The sequence below is a fragment of the Nasonia vitripennis genome, chromosome 4 (assembly GCF_009193385.2).
Source record: "Nasonia vitripennis strain AsymCx chromosome 4, Nvit_psr_1.1, whole genome shotgun sequence".
Classification (NCBI taxonomy): Eukaryota; Metazoa; Arthropoda; class Insecta; order Hymenoptera; family Pteromalidae; genus Nasonia; species Nasonia vitripennis.
Genome location: NC_045760.1, coordinates 9,398,802 through 9,419,110, shown reverse-complemented (window position 1 = coordinate 9,419,110; position 20,309 = coordinate 9,398,802). Strand labels below are relative to the sequence as shown.

At 41.5% G+C, this 20,309-nt stretch overlaps 1 protein-coding gene across 26 annotated transcripts in view; it reads right to left on the bottom strand.

Moving 5' to 3' along the window:
- LOC100115252 (forkhead box protein P1) overlaps window positions 1-20,309 on the bottom strand; it is a 221,518-nt gene that overhangs the window by 9,120 nt on the left and 192,089 nt on the right. For 9 of the 26 annotated variants that reach the window (XM_031929092.2, XM_031929089.2, XM_031929090.2 and 6 more), the window contains 12 exons: window positions 12,830-13,137; window positions 12,494-12,710; window positions 12,345-12,407; window positions 12,024-12,273; window positions 11,790-11,894; window positions 11,414-11,591; window positions 10,513-10,699; window positions 10,107-10,431; window positions 9,420-9,488; window positions 6,895-6,971; window positions 6,299-6,400; window positions 360-535 (listed from right to left, as the gene is read on the bottom strand). In XM_031929092.2, coding sequence (XP_031784952.1) covers window positions 360-535; window positions 6,299-6,400; window positions 6,895-6,971; window positions 9,420-9,488; window positions 10,107-10,431; window positions 10,513-10,699; window positions 11,414-11,591; window positions 11,790-11,894; window positions 12,024-12,273; window positions 12,345-12,407; window positions 12,494-12,710; window positions 12,830-13,137 — 2,057 coding nt within the window. Of the gene's footprint in view, window positions 1-359; window positions 536-3,603; window positions 3,735-6,298; window positions 6,401-6,894; window positions 6,972-8,065; window positions 8,111-9,419; window positions 9,489-10,106; window positions 10,432-10,512; window positions 10,700-11,413; window positions 11,592-11,789; window positions 11,895-12,023; window positions 12,274-12,344; window positions 12,408-12,493; window positions 12,711-12,829; window positions 13,138-20,309 lie in introns of all 26 variants that reach the window. The other 17 variants (XM_032599182.1, XM_031929082.1, XM_031929086.1 and 14 more) reach the window with 17 other exon arrangements.

Sequence of the window (20,309 nt, the reverse complement as noted above, 5' to 3'; positions counted from 1 at the left end):
AGGAACACGCAGAAAAGAAGAAATAAAGAATGGAGGTACAAAAGGTTGGGAGGCAAATAGCACAGAGAATCTAATAGCCAGAGAAACAGAGATCTTAAAGGCAACAAGGCAGACAAAGATAGCAGTAAGGCGGGCTACGTCAGATTCGCGTCTCGTGTATAATAACATCAACACATAACTATCTTATAATCCATTTTTTAGCATCTCGCGTCGGTACAACCACGCGATTCAAATTGTCGGTCTCTATGTAAATCTTTGAAACAAAAATGACGACGAATCTCGGGGAAAAAAAAAATTATCAATCAGCCAGCAGCGCAGAATAATTTTTTGTTTTCTAAAAGTAGTGGTAGAGTGCTTACTGTGCGGAGAGGTGGGGTGGAGTGGGTGATGGGGTTGGGTCATATTTCCTGGGGCGGCCGCGCGACAGATGCCGCCGCTTTACGAACTCGGCGTCGTCCACCATCCAGAATGACCCGAAGTCGTCCTCATAGCGCACAAAACACTTGTGCAACGATAGATTGGTGCGGATCGCGTTCTGTATACACAGATAAAGACCACCAAGAAATAGAGAAAAGAGAGTACAAAAAAGGTCGCTGTTTTGTTTTTTTATATACTTGTCGATGTTCTTTAATTTATCATGGCAACGCAGCTCTAATAACGTGAGATTCGCTTGTTTTACTTTCTTTTTTATTTTTGTCTGACGCTGAAAAGTAAAGAATCTTTGCTCCTGTGCGTTTTATCTGGTTGAGACGCTCGCTCTGCGTGGTTTGTATACTGTTGCTTTGCTGTTTCTTATTTTGCATCGACGAAGAGATCGTCGTTTCTCGTGTTGTCACGAAAGTATCAATTAAAATGTACATCGACATCTTGATAAACGACTCGATCTCCTCTCGACTCATCACCACAACTCTACGCAAACTCCTTGAATGAAAATTGTTCAGCTACTCATGACAAAGACAAAATAAATTGCATATGTGCCTCCCCGATTTTCTCTGTTTTTCGTACTTTTTTTTCGTTCGTTGCTCTGACACATATAGAGTGTGTGATGTGAGAGTGCGTGCATACATCATCGTGACTTCGTCAGTGTCAGAGCATCCGTCGGATAGAGCAAGAAAGAGAAAAAACAGTGTAGAGAACGGAGACAGAGAGGCAAGTCACAAAATCAGAAGAGAGAAGTTACACGCAAAAGTAGGAGTACGTAGTAGAGAATAAAACATGTCGCCGACAGTCTTTCTTTCTTTCTTTCTCTCCATTCGAGTAGAAAAAAGTCTTTCATACATAGTAGAATTATAAAAAAAGGATCGAGAAAGAAAGAAGGCAAGCTATTGTCGTAGGGCAAGACTGTGTCTCTGTATCGGCTCTCCGTGACACATCCCTCAGCTTAGCCCTGTTTGCTCAGTGTGACACTCTCCACAAGGAGTCTTTTCGATTTTTTACTCACTCACACTCTCACGCCCTATTCCACACTCACACCACAGACTTATGTATCTAAAATGATTAATATATTCATATAAATGTATCTATAGAGATAAAAAAAGACAGAAAAATATATGTGTGTATATATATATATATATATATATATATATATATATATATATAATACTTATACAGACATATAGATAGAGAGAATAGAGAGACTGGCACTGTTAGTCGCTGCAAAGCCCGCATGCTTGTTAGGCAAACTCCTGGTTTCTCTACGGTTTCCTTCGCTAAATATTGCACCACATGTGTGCGCGAGTCTCGCCACCGTCACCCAAAATCATTTTTTTTTTAATTTCGGGGTTCTCCGAGTCGAGCGTCGAGTGAAAATACCCGCACGATCTTGGTATCTTATAAACTTACATCTTCATCGACTGAATTATGAAGACTCACGAGTGCGATTAAAATTAAGCTTATTTAAAAATATTCATGACTCGACGTCGATCGAGCGATTCGTGCGAAAATAATGATAACGATCTCAGTTATTTTCGTCCGAGTATGTCTAAAGAGAAGTGCGAGTTGAAAATAAAAGTGCTAAGTACGCGCGATGAATTGTCACTCGACTCGGAAAATCCGCGACTACAGGCAGGACTTGGTTAGAAAACTGCACACAACGGGACACACAAGCAGTATAAAACACGTTTCCAGTGGTGGTGGAGAGAATACCAACAACATCGTCGTGTCGAAGATAGATAGAGAGCAGTAAACACACAGCGTATAATCTCGCCCATCGTACGTCGCGCTCTTAAGACTAGGAAGAGAGTATAAAAAAGACAGATTTACCATATGTATATAAAGTATAGAGTATATATCTATAAGTATATGTATAAAATTGCGGCTAAAACACAAACACACACCACACACATAGAGAGAAAGAGAAATATTAAAAAATGGTGATGTCAAAATGAAATTACGTGGAATAAAAATATGAAGGTATATATGTAATGATGTAATAATAAAATGTTGAAAGACGCTTGGAATACGCGCATTTGCGATTAAAGCGCGCGTATAATGGCGCGTCAGGTACATAAAATGTAATGTAATATATAAAAAGACACATAGATATAATATAAAAAAGATGTAAATTTTAAAAAAGCTAGAAGAAAGCTAAGAATCTAGAGATATACGGTAAAAAATGTATAAAAAGTATCTAAAAAGAGAGAAAGATAGTAAAAAAACTAGCTACGGTGTGTAAAAAAGAGATGTAAAAAATGTGCGAAAATCGTGAGTGCGTCTGTGATAATAATCTACGTAAAGCAGAGTGTGATTACAAAAATTCGACTACTGAGAAAAAAAGATACAAAGAGATATATAAATAGAGAAAAAGAGGTATAGATAAAAAGGTATAAAAAGATGGAAAAAGCGTATATGTATATAAAAAGTGTGAATCAATATTAAAATATGTGTGCCTGGTAGTATATAAAAAGTACATTTATAAGCAGGGTGTGAATCAATAAAAATGTGTATGAGAAATTCAAAAAAGTTGTCCTGTTGGCTGCCCGAAACTGCAAAAAGCCTGATAGAGTTTTCGAGATCAGAAAATTTGCTGACAGTAAGCTCTATTAGATTTTTTGCTATTGAAATGAATGTGAAATATAGTAGAGCGAAGAGTCGATATTTCGAGAAAAAAGTGGAAATTTTGAAGAGTTTGGTAAAAGACACAGGTAAAGTAGGGATCTTTAAAGCTATGTGATATATATGTGACGAGAGTAAGTAGAAAAATTGATATTTGAAGTAAAAGAAATCATGCATGACTGATTCTAGTTACTCAACAGCGTATATCTAAAAATGCAATCTGTCTCAGCTTCTGACTTGTCTTGAATCGATCATCCATGATTCAGTGATAAAGTAAGAATGAATTCGAAATGGGAAAAAACTAATATAAGAATAGCAGAAAAGGTTAGCAATATAGATATAACAATAATAGTAGAAAATGTAACAATATAATAATGTATGAAAAAGTCGCGCGCAATACTGTAGACTATGTATTTATCAATATATAAATTTTCATAGGGGCTTGACAAAATAGGGGTGTTTAGGGTGGGGGTGGGTCGTAGTAGTCGAAAAATAAGGGGGTATCAAAGTAGAAGAGAGTGGATTTTGAGTCTTGGGGGGCCAACGTACCCAGTCGTGCTGCAAGCGCGTTGAGGACGTCTCTTGTAAAACTCCACTTCGTCCACCGTCCAAACGGCCCCCTTCACGTTTTCGACTCGCATGAAACATTTGTGGAGAGACAGGTTGTGTCGCACTGCGTTCTATACAAAATAATACACAGACTAAATAAGCAACGCAAATCAAATCAACTAAGTCCAACTCAATCGCGAGCTCTGATGCCGCGGCGGTCGGTAATTTTGATGATTATTGAGAAAGAAAAATCAAATTTTTAAGTAAATATCATAAATTAAATAGTAATAGTAGTAACTAATTAAATCTTATATGCTCGTAATCCATAATAATAATAATAATAATAATAATAATAATAATAATAATAATAATACCAACAAGAATAACAATAATAATAATTATAATTTGCCGAGGTTCTGGTGACTCTAGAGACGCAGTTTCGGTGATTTTGGGATTCCTTGTTGTCTATACTGTAAAAGAATAGCCATAATTATTATAGTTGATCAACAAAAAATCGAAAAAACCATCGAAACCAACGCCGAACGTCATCCCAACCCCGCCCTGGAAAATAAAAGTAAACCAAGTACACTATAGGGAGAAACAAACGTTACTCAACGACGGAGAGCTGTAGAAAAGAGAGCGGTAGAGGTAGAGGTAGAGGTAGAGATAGATTATATGGCGAGATTCGGATATTCAGACAGAGATAGAGCCAGAAAGAGAGAGATATGTGGAGGTTTTATGACGGTGAGTTCTTGAATGACCTACGCGTCGAAGCTTGACAGACTTTCGACACGAGGTCATATCAGCTGATAAATTGTTATTATTGCGAGTGAAAGCGAATTCTGTGTCGATTCTTCTTCGTTGTCTGTGTGTAATCTGACGCTGAAGAGTCATCATCTTAATAATATCATGCATCAATGGATCGATAATTTTCAGAATTTTCAGTGTACAATAGGTGATGATGCTTCCACATCGTTAAAATTAACGATAATATACTATTTAAGGAATAACTAAATAAGGTAGGTAGTATACATCAACAGAATGATATATCTAATTATCATCAAACAAACCAGTGGCTAATTAATATCTGATCAGCAGAAAACTAAATAAATTAACATCAATAAGTATGCACACTCTTTTTTAATTTTTCTTTTTTTTTGTTCTTACAACGAAATAAAAAGTGCGTATAGAATAACTTTCTAGAGTCATGGCGGGTAATGACATTATACATATTGTAATGTACTTTACGCATGAACCCGCATGTACGATAAATACATATATCGAACGACTAATGTATTTGATAAATAAAAAAAATATACATAGAACGACATAAAAGTGTGTGTGTGTAAAATCATGAAAAAATAAACTCAAAAGGAAATTAATAAAACATAATCAGGAGGGCAACAATGTAGGTAAATGATAAAAGAGGCACAATATATTATGTGGCATTCTCATGTCAATAAAATGCACAGCTAGGTGACTAAAACTAAAGGGCAACGACAACAAATTCATGCCGCAGGGCTGATATATAAAGATATTAGTGGCTGTAACAAAATGAGGTACAGAAAAACAAAAAACAGGAAAGAAAAATCGTTTAAAAAAAAAACAAAGTAGAAGGTCTTCGGCATGTCTGCAGACCTGGTGCCCATCTTTTGCTTTAGCTGCGGAGATTCTGCTCTGCTACCCCGTGGTGGAAGCTCTTCGGTGAAATCGAGAGGAAAGCCTCTGTTCTCGAGCGAGAGTTTTTTAACGGAGACTTTTTTTATTTGTTTTATCAACACAAATCCATGCGAGAGGCGAAGCTTTTTCTGGCAAACGTCGAGAAAAATTCGATCTTAGAGGAACGCACATGTACAGCACGAATTGGAAGGTCAATAGTCTTTTTTTTTCTTCTCGTGAGCGATTGAGGAAATAGAAATGCGACTCTGAAGCTGAGAAATCGAAATTTAGTTTGGCCATTTCGTGATTTCAAGATATATACTATTATAGCGACAATAGCACATTTGATTTAAAACATGTAAACCTTAATTCTTAATGTTTACATTTCATGCGAAGAAGTTGTTATATTTTGTCGTATAATATATATTAGCAATTAGTAAAAATAGAATAACACCTTAAGCTGTATGTAGCTTTTAATTCTAGACGCAATAGCCAAACTCTATAGGTAAGACCGTTGATTTATACACCCTGAAATATGAAACGAGATGCGAGATATCTTGAGCGACTTAAATTGAAAGCGCAATTCCTGATTTGTAGCGAAAGTATAAATACCGATTCGATATATCCATACAGCTTGATAATCATATTCAATCATTTTTTGAATTTACAACGTAGTTATAATTTTTCATCAAATTATTGTTTTATTTTTAGTTATGTTACTTAATAATCATTTCATTGTAACCATTTAACCTTTGTGACATTTTTTTTGTAAAAAACTCTAGTATAGATGATGGCATCAATTAAAAATCTCAATATCCTTTTTTAAAAGAATTCCATAAGAATAAATTTCACGTCGTTGGTTTAATACTTTGTGACCAACAAAATGTTTTTAGTTTTTTTTTTTTTTATAAAAATTAACTTTTTAACATTCTCAAAGTTTAATTGAAATATCATAAGATTTTCAATTTTTTTCAACACTTTACCGCGACAAAAACTTTTCAGTTTCGAAAAAAAAAAAAATTGAAACAGATCATACCTTCCACGTTGCTGCGTTGCGCCGGAAATAGCAGAATGTATTTTGGAACCAGTTGTATATCTCGTTTAACGTCAATTGCTTGTCCGGAGATTCGATGATAGACTGCAAAAAAAGACGAGTTAATATTGGTTTCTTTGAAAAATCGCCGATTTATTCTCCTTCACGAGGGATCGAAGGGTGTATTTGGTGCGATGAGATTAGAAGTGGAGACAGTTAACCCATTAAAAATACAGTTTTACACGGACATATTATATACTTTTACAGACCTGTAAAAATATACATATTAAGTTTTCATCAAATTTTTTCTCGAAAGTCGCTAACTCGTGAGAGCACACGCTTTTTCTACAATTATTAATAGTTATACTTTAGTCAAGAAATTTGTAACCGAAACATTTATCCGATGATTGAATAATTATAATTATCGCGTCGAACGTGTACTCTCAGCTGCCAATGATAAGCGAACTCTGTTTCAATAAAATATAAAATAAACAAAAAATGAATACACTGATGTCTCAGAAGTTATTGTTAGTAGTGAGGCAAGATTGATTAGTAATATCAAACAAGTTATCCCATGCAGCTCGAAAATTCGAAATTACCTGGCGGATCAATGATGCATACGTGAACGGCGGTCTAACGTCTGCGTTTTTGTAGAAATCCCTATTTCGCTGAATCTCTGAAAAGAACACATGGGTTTCCAGTTTATTATTTACGGTCAGGTGCGACGTCCCTTGGATATGTGCGCGAGCGCTTTACCGGCCCGATAAAACGCTCGCGCGCCTTCAATATTTCAGGCTAATAAGTGATTCATCGAGGAATAAAAGTGATCAGTTTTATCAATTAGAGAGCCTGATCGATTGATTTTTCGCGCGAGAATCCTCGGTTATCTTGGTTTGGTTAAACAGAGTATATGTGATATAAATAAGTACGTAATTTTTTTTTTATAAAATGACCCCTCTGAATAACTTTTTACAATCATATTTTTTCATTAGATTTTTAAATAAGTATCTAATTATAATGTTATATATCGAACGCCTTAACCGTGAAATAAATTATATCATAATATAATACATATAACTCCTTTTGATTTTACTCCATAAGCTCCATACACGCTTCAGTTTAAATACTTTTTTTGCGATATTCTTGATATTTATTGTTCTAGTAAAAGTCGATCGATCAGATTCATGAAATAAACAGAAACACATCCAGATAAATTCGTGACGTGAATTTGCTTAGCAAAGAGAGAAAAACAAACATAAACAAGTGGCTTTGTGTGCACAAAAAGCGAATCATGGTCAAGGAGAAAATGGAAATCAATGTTACACTTGCAATATATTCAATTTTATTTTTCCTTTAGCCCCAAGGGATGAGGAAAAAAAACCATATTGTTCTAATTTCCCATTGTAAAAAAAAACGCGCATACGATCAAGTAACAAACAAAATTGCAGCTTAAATTATAGAGTCTGATGAGAATGCTTAAAATAAATTTTGGAATTCCCATTCTCGTTATGATTCGCTAATTATATATATATGAATTGACTTTTTTCGATGATTGCAATGTATTAACTAAGTTGATGAGCCGACACTGTTATTATTAGCAACAATTTCAACTCCTTGTAAAAAAAAAAATATATAATTCATCGGACCAGGATAAAAAAAACACAATCAACATCAACCATGCAAGTAATTGATACAAAATTAAACGAAAATATAACTACGCAGTATACAACACAGAAACATACACGGGCGGTTAAGAAAAGTTGACAGTACCTTGTTGGACATCTAGGCCAGCGCGCTCCAGCATGTAGGGCAGCCCTACACGGTGGGGGAGGCGGGCAGCACAAAGAAACGGGAGAAATGAGAGAAACGACAAGGTTCGACATTGCGTTCGACTCTGTGTTTTCAAACTTATTTATAAAATAGGTTGCAAAGCGATTTTCGAAAGAAGTAGGACGATCGGCTACCAGTGACTTTACGATCGACGGCGTTAACAATTGGGCGGCCTCCCCTCCAAAATACATTCTGCTATTTCCGGCGCAACGGAGCAACGTGGAAGGTATGATCTGTTTCAATTATTTTTGCATAAATTTTAGCGTTTTACAACGAGCTCTTTGTTGAAGATGGTTCTTTGCTTTGTTTGTTGAAAGTAATGTTTAATTTATCTGAGTAAAAAGCTACTTTTAGCATCTGGTCATTCTTTGGTTCATTTAGTTACATTAAATCATCTGAATTGAGTAATATTACAGAAGTAGTTTTGCTTTTTGTTTGAGTATCTGTTTTTCAAGAGTATGTAATTTTTGTTACTACTATCCCTAATGAAAAGTACAACATGTTTAGCAAAATTTTGTGAAGACTACTTATCGCATACATTTATCAGAAGCGTAGCGCGTGTTTTCCAACAAAAGGCTTATTCAAAAACAGTAAAATTACAAAAATATTGCTCGACCATCGCCTAAAGTCAAGAACAACTGACCGCACCTTTTTCTACAATCGTTTTGCAGCCCCAATTATGTATCACATCAGAAATAGATTATCATATGATGTATAATATAATATGTATTATAAGTATATATAAGAAATATAAAAGAAAAATATTTCTTTTTTATCTGAATTTGTCTCATTTGCGTAGCGTCTATGCACTGAACTGCGCCAACAAGGTGTCGACACTCGAAATTCGTAATGAAAAATGGGTATTCAAATTCTCTTTAGAATTCAATGCAGCCCAAAATCCAAACTTCGTCTCGAATAGCATAAAATTTGCAAGAAAAGAAACGACACGTTAGTGCACGGGTTTGTTAATCTGTTGCTTTGTCCACAAGAAAACCACACGGAATATAGATATACATCACAGAAGAGACAGAAGAAAGAAGTAGAGATCAAGAGAGGACCGTAAAGTGCATTCTCAATAAAGTAACTACGGGGAGAGAAAATATCTTTCCTCGTGAATGTCTTTTCGATCTCGTTGAGCTTTTGAAAATGCACCTCGATATCATCCTATCATCGATTTAAAAGATGAAAAACGAAACATTGTATGAAAAATATATATATACAGTTACATTTTCACTGCTCAGAGATCGATTTAACATTTTGTTTTGTTTTGTTGTTCTCTTGAATTTCAAGTTACCTTCGTTAATATCTATTCCAGATCTATCGACGGATACTCTGCGCCTTACAGTGCCCTCCTCATATAGTCCTACGAATAGTATTTTTTTTTAACTTTTTCTATTTGTTTTTCCTGTTTTCTTATTTGGCTCAATGTCAGCGTTAGGGATATGGAATTACAAATCCTGATAGAAAAGACTTGCGTACGTTCGCCGAAGCTTCAAGTTGCTTATCTTTCATTGTAATACATTTGAAAATGAAAAATGATAGTACGGGTGATATGTAAATTATTATGAACTTGTTAGTATGTCTATAGAAAAGATTAAAAACGGTTGTCTCAGAATTATTTGATTTCTGGGAAAATCTTGCAAGAATGTATACTTGTGTTGCTGGGTAACACACAATCAGCATCAACCGACTTTCCGAACAGCTGTATAAACACGCGAAAATTTGTCATTTACCCGCGATCATGCATAGTAACGTCTTGCAATTACGAGAATTTGTAAAAACTTGCTTCTGGTTAACCGTTCCGTCTATTTTTTTTCTTTATTTATGATGGGAAGCACTTCACTGATTGAATAATTGATTTTTAAAAAGTAGGCAAACAAGTATTAATCCAGTCCTTAAACTTTCGTCGAAGTCGCGCCCCCCCCCCCCCCAATAAAATCGAACACAACCCTCAAAGAATTACCATCCGAAAGATGCTCACCTCCCGCCAGGGATAGAGTAGACTTGTCGCTGATTCTCCTGCGAATAGGTCCAGCCATGCTGGGCATGCTTCCGGGCATGTTTGGCATAGGTGGCAGTCCCGAGATGTTGGACATGTTGCTAAGGCCGTGGGGCAAACCAGGTGCACCACCGGCTCCACCACTACCGGATGTGGGGGGCAGTTGTCCACCTGCAGGCGACCTCACTGCCGAGACAAGGGCAGACATCGAGACTGGCGAGACCTGTGAAACACCACCAAAGCTCGGCGGGGGTTGGTTCATCAGTGCAGAGGACAGGTTCAGCTTCGGCATGCTCGATGTATTCTGCTGAATTGTGGTTAAAAAGTATTAGAGGTTGGTACGTTAGCAAGAATTAGATTTTGAGTCACTGGCATTGTAAAGATTTACCGAGGATTCTGACGATTTAGGAGGCTCCGGTGACGCCATCTGCTTGGCCATATGTAGATGATGCATCATTGCATTTAGCCTGTCACGCTCCTTCTGCAGCTGGATCTCCAATTGTGAGACGACCTGCATCTGCACTCGCGCCTGTGCCGTCGACCTGTCGTCCAGTGTGTGTTCCGTGTTTAAGTGCCTAAAACACAATTTAATTTATCCTCTCTCTTGAGTACCTTCCAGCATGTGGGCCGCAAGTGGAATCCCCGTCGGTAAAGTAGGAACCCCCACAGCAGGACCCCCTTGGTAAACAACAGGTTCCCCTCTGTGTTTCCCGAGGCTTAAAAACTGACCGCGAGGTCGTCGCCTGTTGTTGCACGCACAGAAATTATTTTCATAATCCCCTTTTCTGTCCCGTCGCGGCTTTGTGCCGGCAAAGCAGATTGTTCGCACGGTAGATTGGAAGACGAAGATGAAGAAGAAGAAGAAGCAGGGGGAGAACAGAGAGCCACAGAGATGAGTTCGGTCTCGCTCCGAGAAGCATAACGATGCGGCCGAGTGTCGTGAATATTAATGAGACAAAGGTAATTAGCGTCTTTCTCTCTCGCTCTCTTTTCCCCTCACCTTTTTATTCTAAGCAACCACTCGTTCGGGTAGTCTCCGACTTCGCCTCGTGATTACTAGGTTTTGCTTTAATAGGGTTAAAGGCACAGCCGAGCTCAAAGACGCCAATGCTGACTCGAGCGAATTTTTTCCGCCTCTTTTTTAACCTTTTCCGGACGGGGGTGTTTATTGAGAAACGACGGTATCAGACGCGCTCGATTAAACGCCGCGAATGTTCTCTGCTCTTTGTCGCGTGTTTGTACGCGCGGAAAATCCTTTGTAGTCTTAATTTTGAACAGGTAAGACTTACTTGAGGAATGCTTGATAATCGTCGCAGACGGTCTCGCATCCGGGCCACTTGCAAACTCCGTGTCCGTAGAGCGGATGCTGAAGTTTTTCGTTGCAGGAGGCATCGAGCGGTTTCTCGTCCAGCTGAGTTGTGCCGTTGATCTCCGAGCGACGATTCGAGACTAGGGAATTTAGAAGCCCTGCGATAAATCGCCCGGCGTTTGCGTGTTTTATGAAATTTTGTACTGGTCAAGCATTGTGGTTTGAAGCGAATTCATTAATAGTTTTAAAAACAAAAGTTTTGAATAGTGTAGAGCATAAACTTTTAAAAAGTATTTAGGGAAATTTATGTTTGTCGCTGAAGAGCAATTTGGACTTGAAATTTGTGATTGATTTACCATTTAGACCCGAACTGGACTTCGATACGTTTGAATTTCCGTGCGATTCCGAGCCGTCTGACGGCTCGTTCTTCCATGCTGGCAATGCTTCCGCGGGTTGCAAACCTGTCGAACCAATCAAAACAGCGATTAGAATTAATTCTAGTTGAAAATTTCCTACCTTTAACCAGGATGAAGTAAGATCCGTGTAGCAGTAAAGAACTGAATCAGTCAAAAACAAGCGAAAAAATAAACCTGAAGAATGATTGTGTCCTTGGAGCCCCAGACCCTGTTGCAGCAGGTACTGCCTCTGGGTGATCTGTAGCTGCTGGATGAGCTGCTGTTGCTGCAGAGCAAGCTGCTGAAGAGGTGCCGAAGCTTTCTTCTTGTCGGCCGTTTGTAGCAGATGCGTCTGCTGTATGAGGTTTAACTGCAACTGCTCCTGCAGCTGTTGCATCGCCTGCTCCAGCTGTTTTCGACCGAGTTCGGCGAGCTGGTGCTGGTGCTGTGTCAAAGATACGAATCAAGGTAATTATTCAACGGACACTTTAGCTTTTTGAAGACCAAGACACTCACGTTTTTGAGAGAAGAAAAGTAACCGAATCTGTCCTGGTTCGATGCATGTTCCGATGAAGACTCCTGCAAAGGATCATCGTTAGAATACACACACAAAGATATAGAAAACTCTGACAAAGTCTGATTTGATGGACGAATCGAGCGCTGACCTGGTGGTGCTGCTGTTGCTGCTGGATGTAGAGCTGGTGCTGCTGCATGAATGACTGCAGCTGGGTCGGGTTGAGTATGTGCTGTTGGAGAATCTGTTGCATCTGGTGCAGGCCGCTGGCCGGGCTGAGCATCATCTGGGCCGAGGTCTGCGAGGACGGCGGCGGTGCCCCCGGCGGCCCTCCTGGCGGACCTTGCGAAGGGTCGGGCGGTGACGCCCTGGAAAATTCCAAGACACCGTTTTAAAAAACCATCGAGTGAAGTTCCCGTGAACTTAATCCGAAATTAAATGAAACTTCAATCGAAACATTGAAGATACGACGTTTGGTATAACTCACCGCTGCGGAGCTTGAGGACTCTGATGTGGACTAGGCTGTGGCCCTGGCGCACCGGAACTGGGCTGCTGCGACTGCTGCGTGATGATGGGCTGCTTTTGCTGGGTCATGGGTGCTGCTGCTGGCGTCACTGCTGATGCGTGTCCGCTCGGACTGAGCTTTCCATTGCTCTGGTACTCGATACTAAGCTCCGGTTGCTGCTCGTTGCTCTCGGGGCCGTTCGAGTTGCGTCCCTCGCGGCAACGACCTAGTCGCGATTCGCACTGCTGTTGCTGCTGCTGTTGCTTCAAAGCTGCGTACAGACTGCTTGCCTGGAAATTGTTTAGGAGACATCGACTTTAGCGTTTCGTCGTGTCCAACTGAAATATTCGAGTTGAAAATTCACGCGTATGCGGATCCTCGGAAAATATACTTCTGCGACCCTTACAATTTTTCCCTCATTGCGCAAAAGCTCTTATACGACGTGACCGCGAGAAAATGGCGGTCCTGACTAAACACTGATAACCCCCTCGGAAGTGAGAGAGCGAGTGAACTTCTTTGCATGTTATAAACATACGTAATTGTACACAAATAAGATTAGCATAAGACTCTGCCTCTCTCGGGGCAAAGACCGAAGGGGGCTCTTTTCGCGTCTGTTCTGGGAGGTAAACGTAGGGTGCTAGGACAGTGGTCGACTCTGGACCTCGCGCGGCTGCGTTTCGTTTTACATAATTTTGATGGAGTTTGGGAAATAAGATTCCCCTAACCGCATCGTGAATTTTTCAAAAACAACGTCGTTACCTTGAATTTAAAAATTCGAACAGCTTTGAACGAACAAACGTTCGATGATTAATATTGCTCAACAATTACACGACGAAACAGTGGCAAAAGAAATCGCTTTCAACTGGCCCCTCACCTGTAACCCGTAAGCGAGTCTTCTCGATTTTCAATCGTTAACTCCTTCGCGGCACAACGTATCACTAACTATGTTGATTTTTATCTAACGCGACACGCGATTCTCTGGCTCAATTGTCGAAACTCCGAGCGACTTTGTTGTCCGAATGACGTCGAGGCAACTGTGTTTGGATAAGCCGTGGGTTTTGTTTTTGTAAGTTTTGGAGGCGCTCCGCATTTGTTTGTTTTAAGCGATCGGCAAGAAATCATATCGAATTCCGCGCGGGCAATTCCGAGTGGAAGGAAACTTTTTTATTCAGAAGAGAGCTTTGTTTGATTTTACATATATGGACGACTGTTTGATTAGTTTGGCCGTATGTAATTAGACGACGGATTAGCATTCGTAAATCAATTCAATAGATGAAACTAGAAATTGATGAATTCACTTTTGAGTTTGATTAAATAACGCAGAAAATTCAAATTGATTTATAAAAATACCGAAGTACACCGGTTGTTTCCACCTCCACGTGCAAAAGTGAGGGTTGAAATGTCAGCACTTCAGAGGGCTCGTTTCTTACACAGATACCAGCTCGACAGATCCAAACAGCGAACAGACGATCCAATAATACGTATTAGCTGCGTGATATAAAAAGACGCGGTGACTCGAGAGAGAAACTTGCATATTTAGAGTAAGAAAAGAATGTATTTTTAATATCCAATAATAAACGCAACTTTTATTCCAAAGCTTCTTGAATAATCCAGCAGACGACGAGTTATAATACCGTCAAAGTGACTTTCACCTATCACTGAAAAATCCAGCTGAAAAACAGTCTCGAATAAAACGTAAACCCGGAACCCGTATACACACAGCGGCCCCTTAAACCGTCTGATACAGCCAAAGAAGACGTTATATGAGTTGTCGGTCCATTCAGTCAGAGAGAGAGAGAGAGAGAGAGGGAGAGAGAGAGAGAGAGAGAGAGAGAGAGAGAGAGAGAGAGAGAGAGAGAGAGAGAGAGAGAGAGAGAGAGAGAGAGAGAGAGAGAGAGAGAGAGAGAGAGAGAGAGACGCGATGGCGTCGCTATTCAAGCAACCCGGCCAAAGGAGCCCAAGACGCGGAATATCCGTACGGCCAACAAAACACGGGCTGCTGCTCCTCCTTATATTTAACCGGGAAAGAGACTCGACTCGAGTCTTCGGAGACGTCGCGGCGTCGATGGTCCTCGAGGGTTTTTCGGGGACGTCTTCTCGCGGGATCTTGTACACACGCTGTCTCTTTTGTGAGACGGGGAGAGCAAAGGGTGAGAGGTTAATCAGGCTAAGGGAGATTTTTTGCCATTCGCCTGCAGTAATTTTGTTTTAATTTAGTTTTTCAATGATTCTGTCCGTCGGTTCACCTCTTCTAGCCTGAATTAGAAAATATCAATACTTTCAACAAGTTGCAGCGACGCCTCATAGTTATTCCTGTGCGGAATTTTTCAAAAATCCCAAGCAGAAGAAAAAATTCCAGCACAATGAAGAAGCTCCTGTACGAGTAGATCTCGGGAGTGATAATTAAGCGGCAATCAAAGGCAGAAAGACGGACGTCCTCCGGGAATCGTCTCGACGTCTGCTGCTGCTCTATACCCTCGCGTTCCCCGCGGTATTAATTAAGGAATTGAGCGAAGACCCGTAAAAGGATTAAAAGTCCCGCGAGAAACACCGAGAGAAGTTTCTTTTCTTTGAGGAACCGCTACATGTATCGCTGTACAAGTCGCGCGACGCCTATACTCGGCGACTTCAACGCGGCGTTACCATGCCGGAGTTGCAGTCAGTGATTCCGTGTATCCCGAAGCTGCGTGGGAGAGATGTGGTCTGGCGTTCTTTCTTTGTTTATTTATTTCTTTTATAGAATTTTTATGTTTGAAGAAAATCATTCGCCGAGTCCAACCCGAGTGCGACTGTCACTACTTGAAATTTCGCAAAAGCGATTGATTTACATACATAAGTACAAATCTCGCGTGAAAAACATCGGATAATCGCGTTGCTCGCGAGCAACAAGAAGAATAGAGGCGCGCTCAGCTCTAACGCGCGAATTTGAGATTTGGTATTCAGCGCGGGAAGCGTCGATGGTGGGGTCGGGCCAATCAGCGAAACTCGTCGTCGCCTTCTTGTTGACGTTTGTCATAATATTTTAATATTAAATCGCGTTACACGCGCCAGCCATGCGTTCGCATAATCAGCGGCGCGAGATACGTCCCGACGGCTTTATTTTCTCCTCTCTTTGTTATGAGGAGATTGTCGAGCTCGATTTCGTTAATTTTTTTCCCTTCCAATTCGACGTGCGTATTTATCCGCTATTCAGGGTGAAATGCTACAGAAAATTGATAAAATTATAAACTCCACCGCTGTCCCTAACACACGTGTTTTATTTTTTCAACAAAAGCATCAAAGCAGCTCGAATCGCATCGGTGAACCAAGTTAGACACGACACACACACACACACACACACACACACACACACAGGGGTGTCAGCTCAAACTTACCCCCGTTAACACCCGTGACAATGTGCCGCTCACACGTTCTCTCCCTCGCTATATACACTCTCCCGCAGTATTTGCCGTCGTCGTCGTCGTCGTCGTCAGCTGGAGAAATGTGGAATACAAATTACCCGAGCGCGCGAAATTTCCCGCGCCGCTGCCGGCGCTGTACACATAATGAATTCGCGAATATTCCCTCGGCGATTTTATTATTTTTCTATGCCTGGTGAAAAAAGGAGGAGAAGAAGAGAGCGTAATATTATTTTCGAGGAGACTCGCGAGCGCGCGACTTGTTTTTCTTACGGATGAGAGCGGTAGGTGCTTAATATTGGAGAGAGCGGTTTGATTCTTTTATTTTCGCGGGGGCCGGGAAGAACGTTTTATTGCGCTTTCGCTGTTTGATATATACACATAAGTCGGAGAGAGAAAAGTTTCCTTCGACGAGGAATATACTTGGTATCTCTTATTGGTCTGTGCGTTTACAGTACGAAGAACGAAGAATTTTTGCGAAGCGAGTTAAAATTCCTTTAGGAAGCTCGTAATAAATCGTGCAATTCCTCGTCAAAGCGGCCATCACAGTCCGCACACATCCGTCCGATCGCCCCTTTCACGTAGCGGAAAAACGAAGAAAAAGACGCAGAGACAGCGTCACAGCAGCTGCTATACCCTCATCGACTCGTCGCGGCTGATTAGCTCCTCGTTCTCTCGCCGATCGGTAGGGGCGCGCAAACCCGCAGAAATTAGTCTCGATTTTACGCTTCTCCTATATGTGTCGCGTCCTCCCGTTTTCTCGTATATCGCTAATTCTCCTGTACACACACGTGCATCGAGCTGCGGACGATTGTGGACAAAGGGAGTATCTTTGCCTCGTGTTATACGCTTGATCTGTGTTTCGCACGATTGGCATACGCGCTTTTTCTTTTATTTTCTGTAGCTGATGGTGGGTAAGGTTATCGGCTCGGCCGGAATTTGATTGGGAAAAATAATTGATTTGGCCGAGCGCGGAGGATTTGGGATAGGGGTGCCTTCCTTTATTTTGCGCGAGAGATCGCGTTTTTCGTTTGTTTTTCATTTTTCGAATCGGCGCATGTCCCCCTTGCTTCTGGGATGTTTGGGATCAGAAAATGTTGCGAGAAATCGGCGCTACAAAAGAATTCCGATACTCTGATCGAACGAAAGAAAACAGTATCCAAACACTCACTCGCTCGCTTCAGATCCCTCCCGCGAACTAATTGACAGAGACGCTCTCCCTGCTCTCGGAAATGGGTTTCCATACATTGGCAATCGTCGCTCCAGGGGCGCGCGCGTTTTACTCGAAACCAAAAGGAAAACTTGCGCTCGAATAAGAGACGAAGAGTGCGACCAGCACAGCCAATCAGCCGGGCATCTATAATGTACACACGCGTACCGTACCCCTCGCGTTATACCTTTCCACCGGAGAGAGAGATAGATGGATCAGTAATATAGATATAAGTCGCGACGATTAACCTTGCATGTATACCGCGGGGTGAAAATTTTTCAAAGGGAGAAATTCTTTCGCTCCCGCGAGAGAGGTGAATGATGAATGAAGCGAATTGGAAATTATACGCCACGCGCGTCTTTGAAGACGCTTTTGTGAGCGAGAGTTCGATTTCTGATGCTCGATGTATGGGAAGAGCTTTGATGAGGGCGCAAAGCTTTCGGATGACGCGCTTTGTTCGATTAAAGTATCGGGCGCGCTCTTTTTTGCCGTGGCCAGGAATGAAACAGTTGCGGCCGGAGCGAATCTTTGTCGGGATACCTTCGATGGAAAGAGTGTCCGTTATTAATTTCTGATGACGATAGTTGCCGACGCAATTGAGCTAGTATAGGATGAATCCAATTTTTCGGGATCGATTCGAAGCGTTAAAACCACGATGAAACTCTTCGCGGTCGCGGAAAACGAAGAAAGGGCGTGGACATATATTTGTCAGCGATAATAAGAGGGCGAATCCTTCTCTCCCGCGAGAGCACGAGGAAGGCCAGTCGATTACAAGTCGTTAATGAAAACCAAACAGCGGGAAGAAAAAGAAGGGGCGAACGAAAGAAATTACACTCGGCAGCGCCATTCTTTTGCGCGCGCGTCCCTCAGCGAGAATGTTTTCTCTCTCTCTCTCTCTCTCTCTCTCTCTCTCTCTCTCTCTCTCTCTCTCTCTTTCTCCGTAGGGAGAGCCTCCTGCTCAGCGCTTTCTCGGCTGCATCCGCTTACCTCCCTACTCCGGACATTTTTTCTTTCGAGGCTGAAGATTTCCTCTTTTTTATTTATTTCGCAAGAGCATTTTTTCGCTGACGTTGCAAACTTTGAGCGATGAACAAACGTGTATTCGATGCTATTCAAAAGTAGCTGCTGGTTCGTAAAGCTTGCTACAGGAAGAAGCCCTTGCATCCATCAGCGGTGAAAAATCGAAAAGCCGCGGGAGGAGTTAATCCGCGCGTCGCGTTTTACTTTGGCGCCGCTTAATAATTCAGTATCAATTAAAGGCCGGCTGAATTATGAAGGCGAGCGCGAAGGCCAAGGCGCGGCCGAAGATGAGGCGTCGGCTGAGAAATCAAGATGAAATGCGAATCTCGCGCCTGATGAAGATTCATGCCGTTCGGTCGAATATACTTTTCGAGAATTGATCCAAACAAAATTTTTAAAATCAACGACTGAGAGTGAAAAAAAGAACGCAGGCGACATGCGAACCGAGAAATGCGGAGGCGTCGCGCATTTATGAATATTTCTTTCCGCACGGACGGCGTCACGAGCCCGAAGTACATACATATCCCTAAATCCAGGGATATCTTTGTGTACACCTGACGGTGCGGACGTCCCCCTCCGAGCGGATCATGACCGGGCATACGAGGCGGCGCTTCGAGACGTCGGGCCAAGGACTGCTCATATGTATTCGCAGAGTCCATTTTGCGTTTGTTTGCACAAGAGTCCGTCCTCCTCCTCCTCCTCTCTCTCTCTCTCTCTCTCTCTCTCTCTCTCTCTCTCTCTCTCTCTCTCTCTCTCGCGCGCGCGCGCGAGTTTATACGGGCAACAGAATGTATGTGGATTTTCAGAGCCGCTCTGTGCGTGTGCAGGGATTAATTCGAGTCATGCGAGTGCATCGCTCTCTCGACGTTTTCCTTTTTTCTACCTCTGATACGCGTACACGCCGGGGAATGTTTCGTTGTGCGTTAGGGAGGAGACGTTTTATGCGCAGTCATCGTTGGGATTTACTCGACGTAAAAATATGCTCGACTACGCAGATGCCTGCGGGACGCTTCTTAAACGCCTGGAGTTGTCTTCAAGCCCGAGAGGAAGAATGTAATTAGCCGCGCGCAAGAAAACTCAATCCTACCCCCCTGACTAACAAGGCATCGTGTTTGGGTGTGCTCGATACAGCTTCAACAATGCCATTAATATTTATATAATCCCTCAGCCTATCGTCGCTTGGAGAGAGAGAGAGAGAGAGAGAGAGGGAGAGAGAGAGAGAGAGAGAGAGAGAGAGAGAGAAAGAGAGAGAAAGAGAGAGAGAGAGAGAGAGAGAGAGAGAGAGAGAGGGAGAGAGAGGAAAAGAAGAAGACGAAGAAATCACGACGTGATTCACAGCCGAAATTAAGCCTCCGACGGCCGGCGTAGATTGCGGTTAAAAATCGCGCGGTATTACTTAAAACGCTCGGCTTTCTTGTCTCGCGCCGAGTTCCTGATGATACAATTAAGCCTCCGGACTCTTCCGACTTGGAAAATTATCCAATATTTTTCGCGCCCCCGCGCCAGAAAAGGGTTGTAAGCGCCGCCAGATGGAGTGAGCTCGTTGGAGGGCTGAGAGTTGAAATGTCGCGCGAATTTTTTATTAGACGTTTGACGGCTGTCACGCGATGCAAGTATACGTGATAAAGACGTACGGAGTTTTTTTTTAAACGAGGAAAAGACTTCGTTATCGCGAGTTTGTAAATATTTGTGCCGATTTTGATGCTTTCGAGGAGGACGAGTATTGTATGGTCGAAACAATTTCGATGTATACTTTTTTGTTTGTCGATTTTGTTTTCCTTGTTTTTTCAAACATAAACTATCGATATCCCGAGGAGTCACGTCTGCGCTGCAT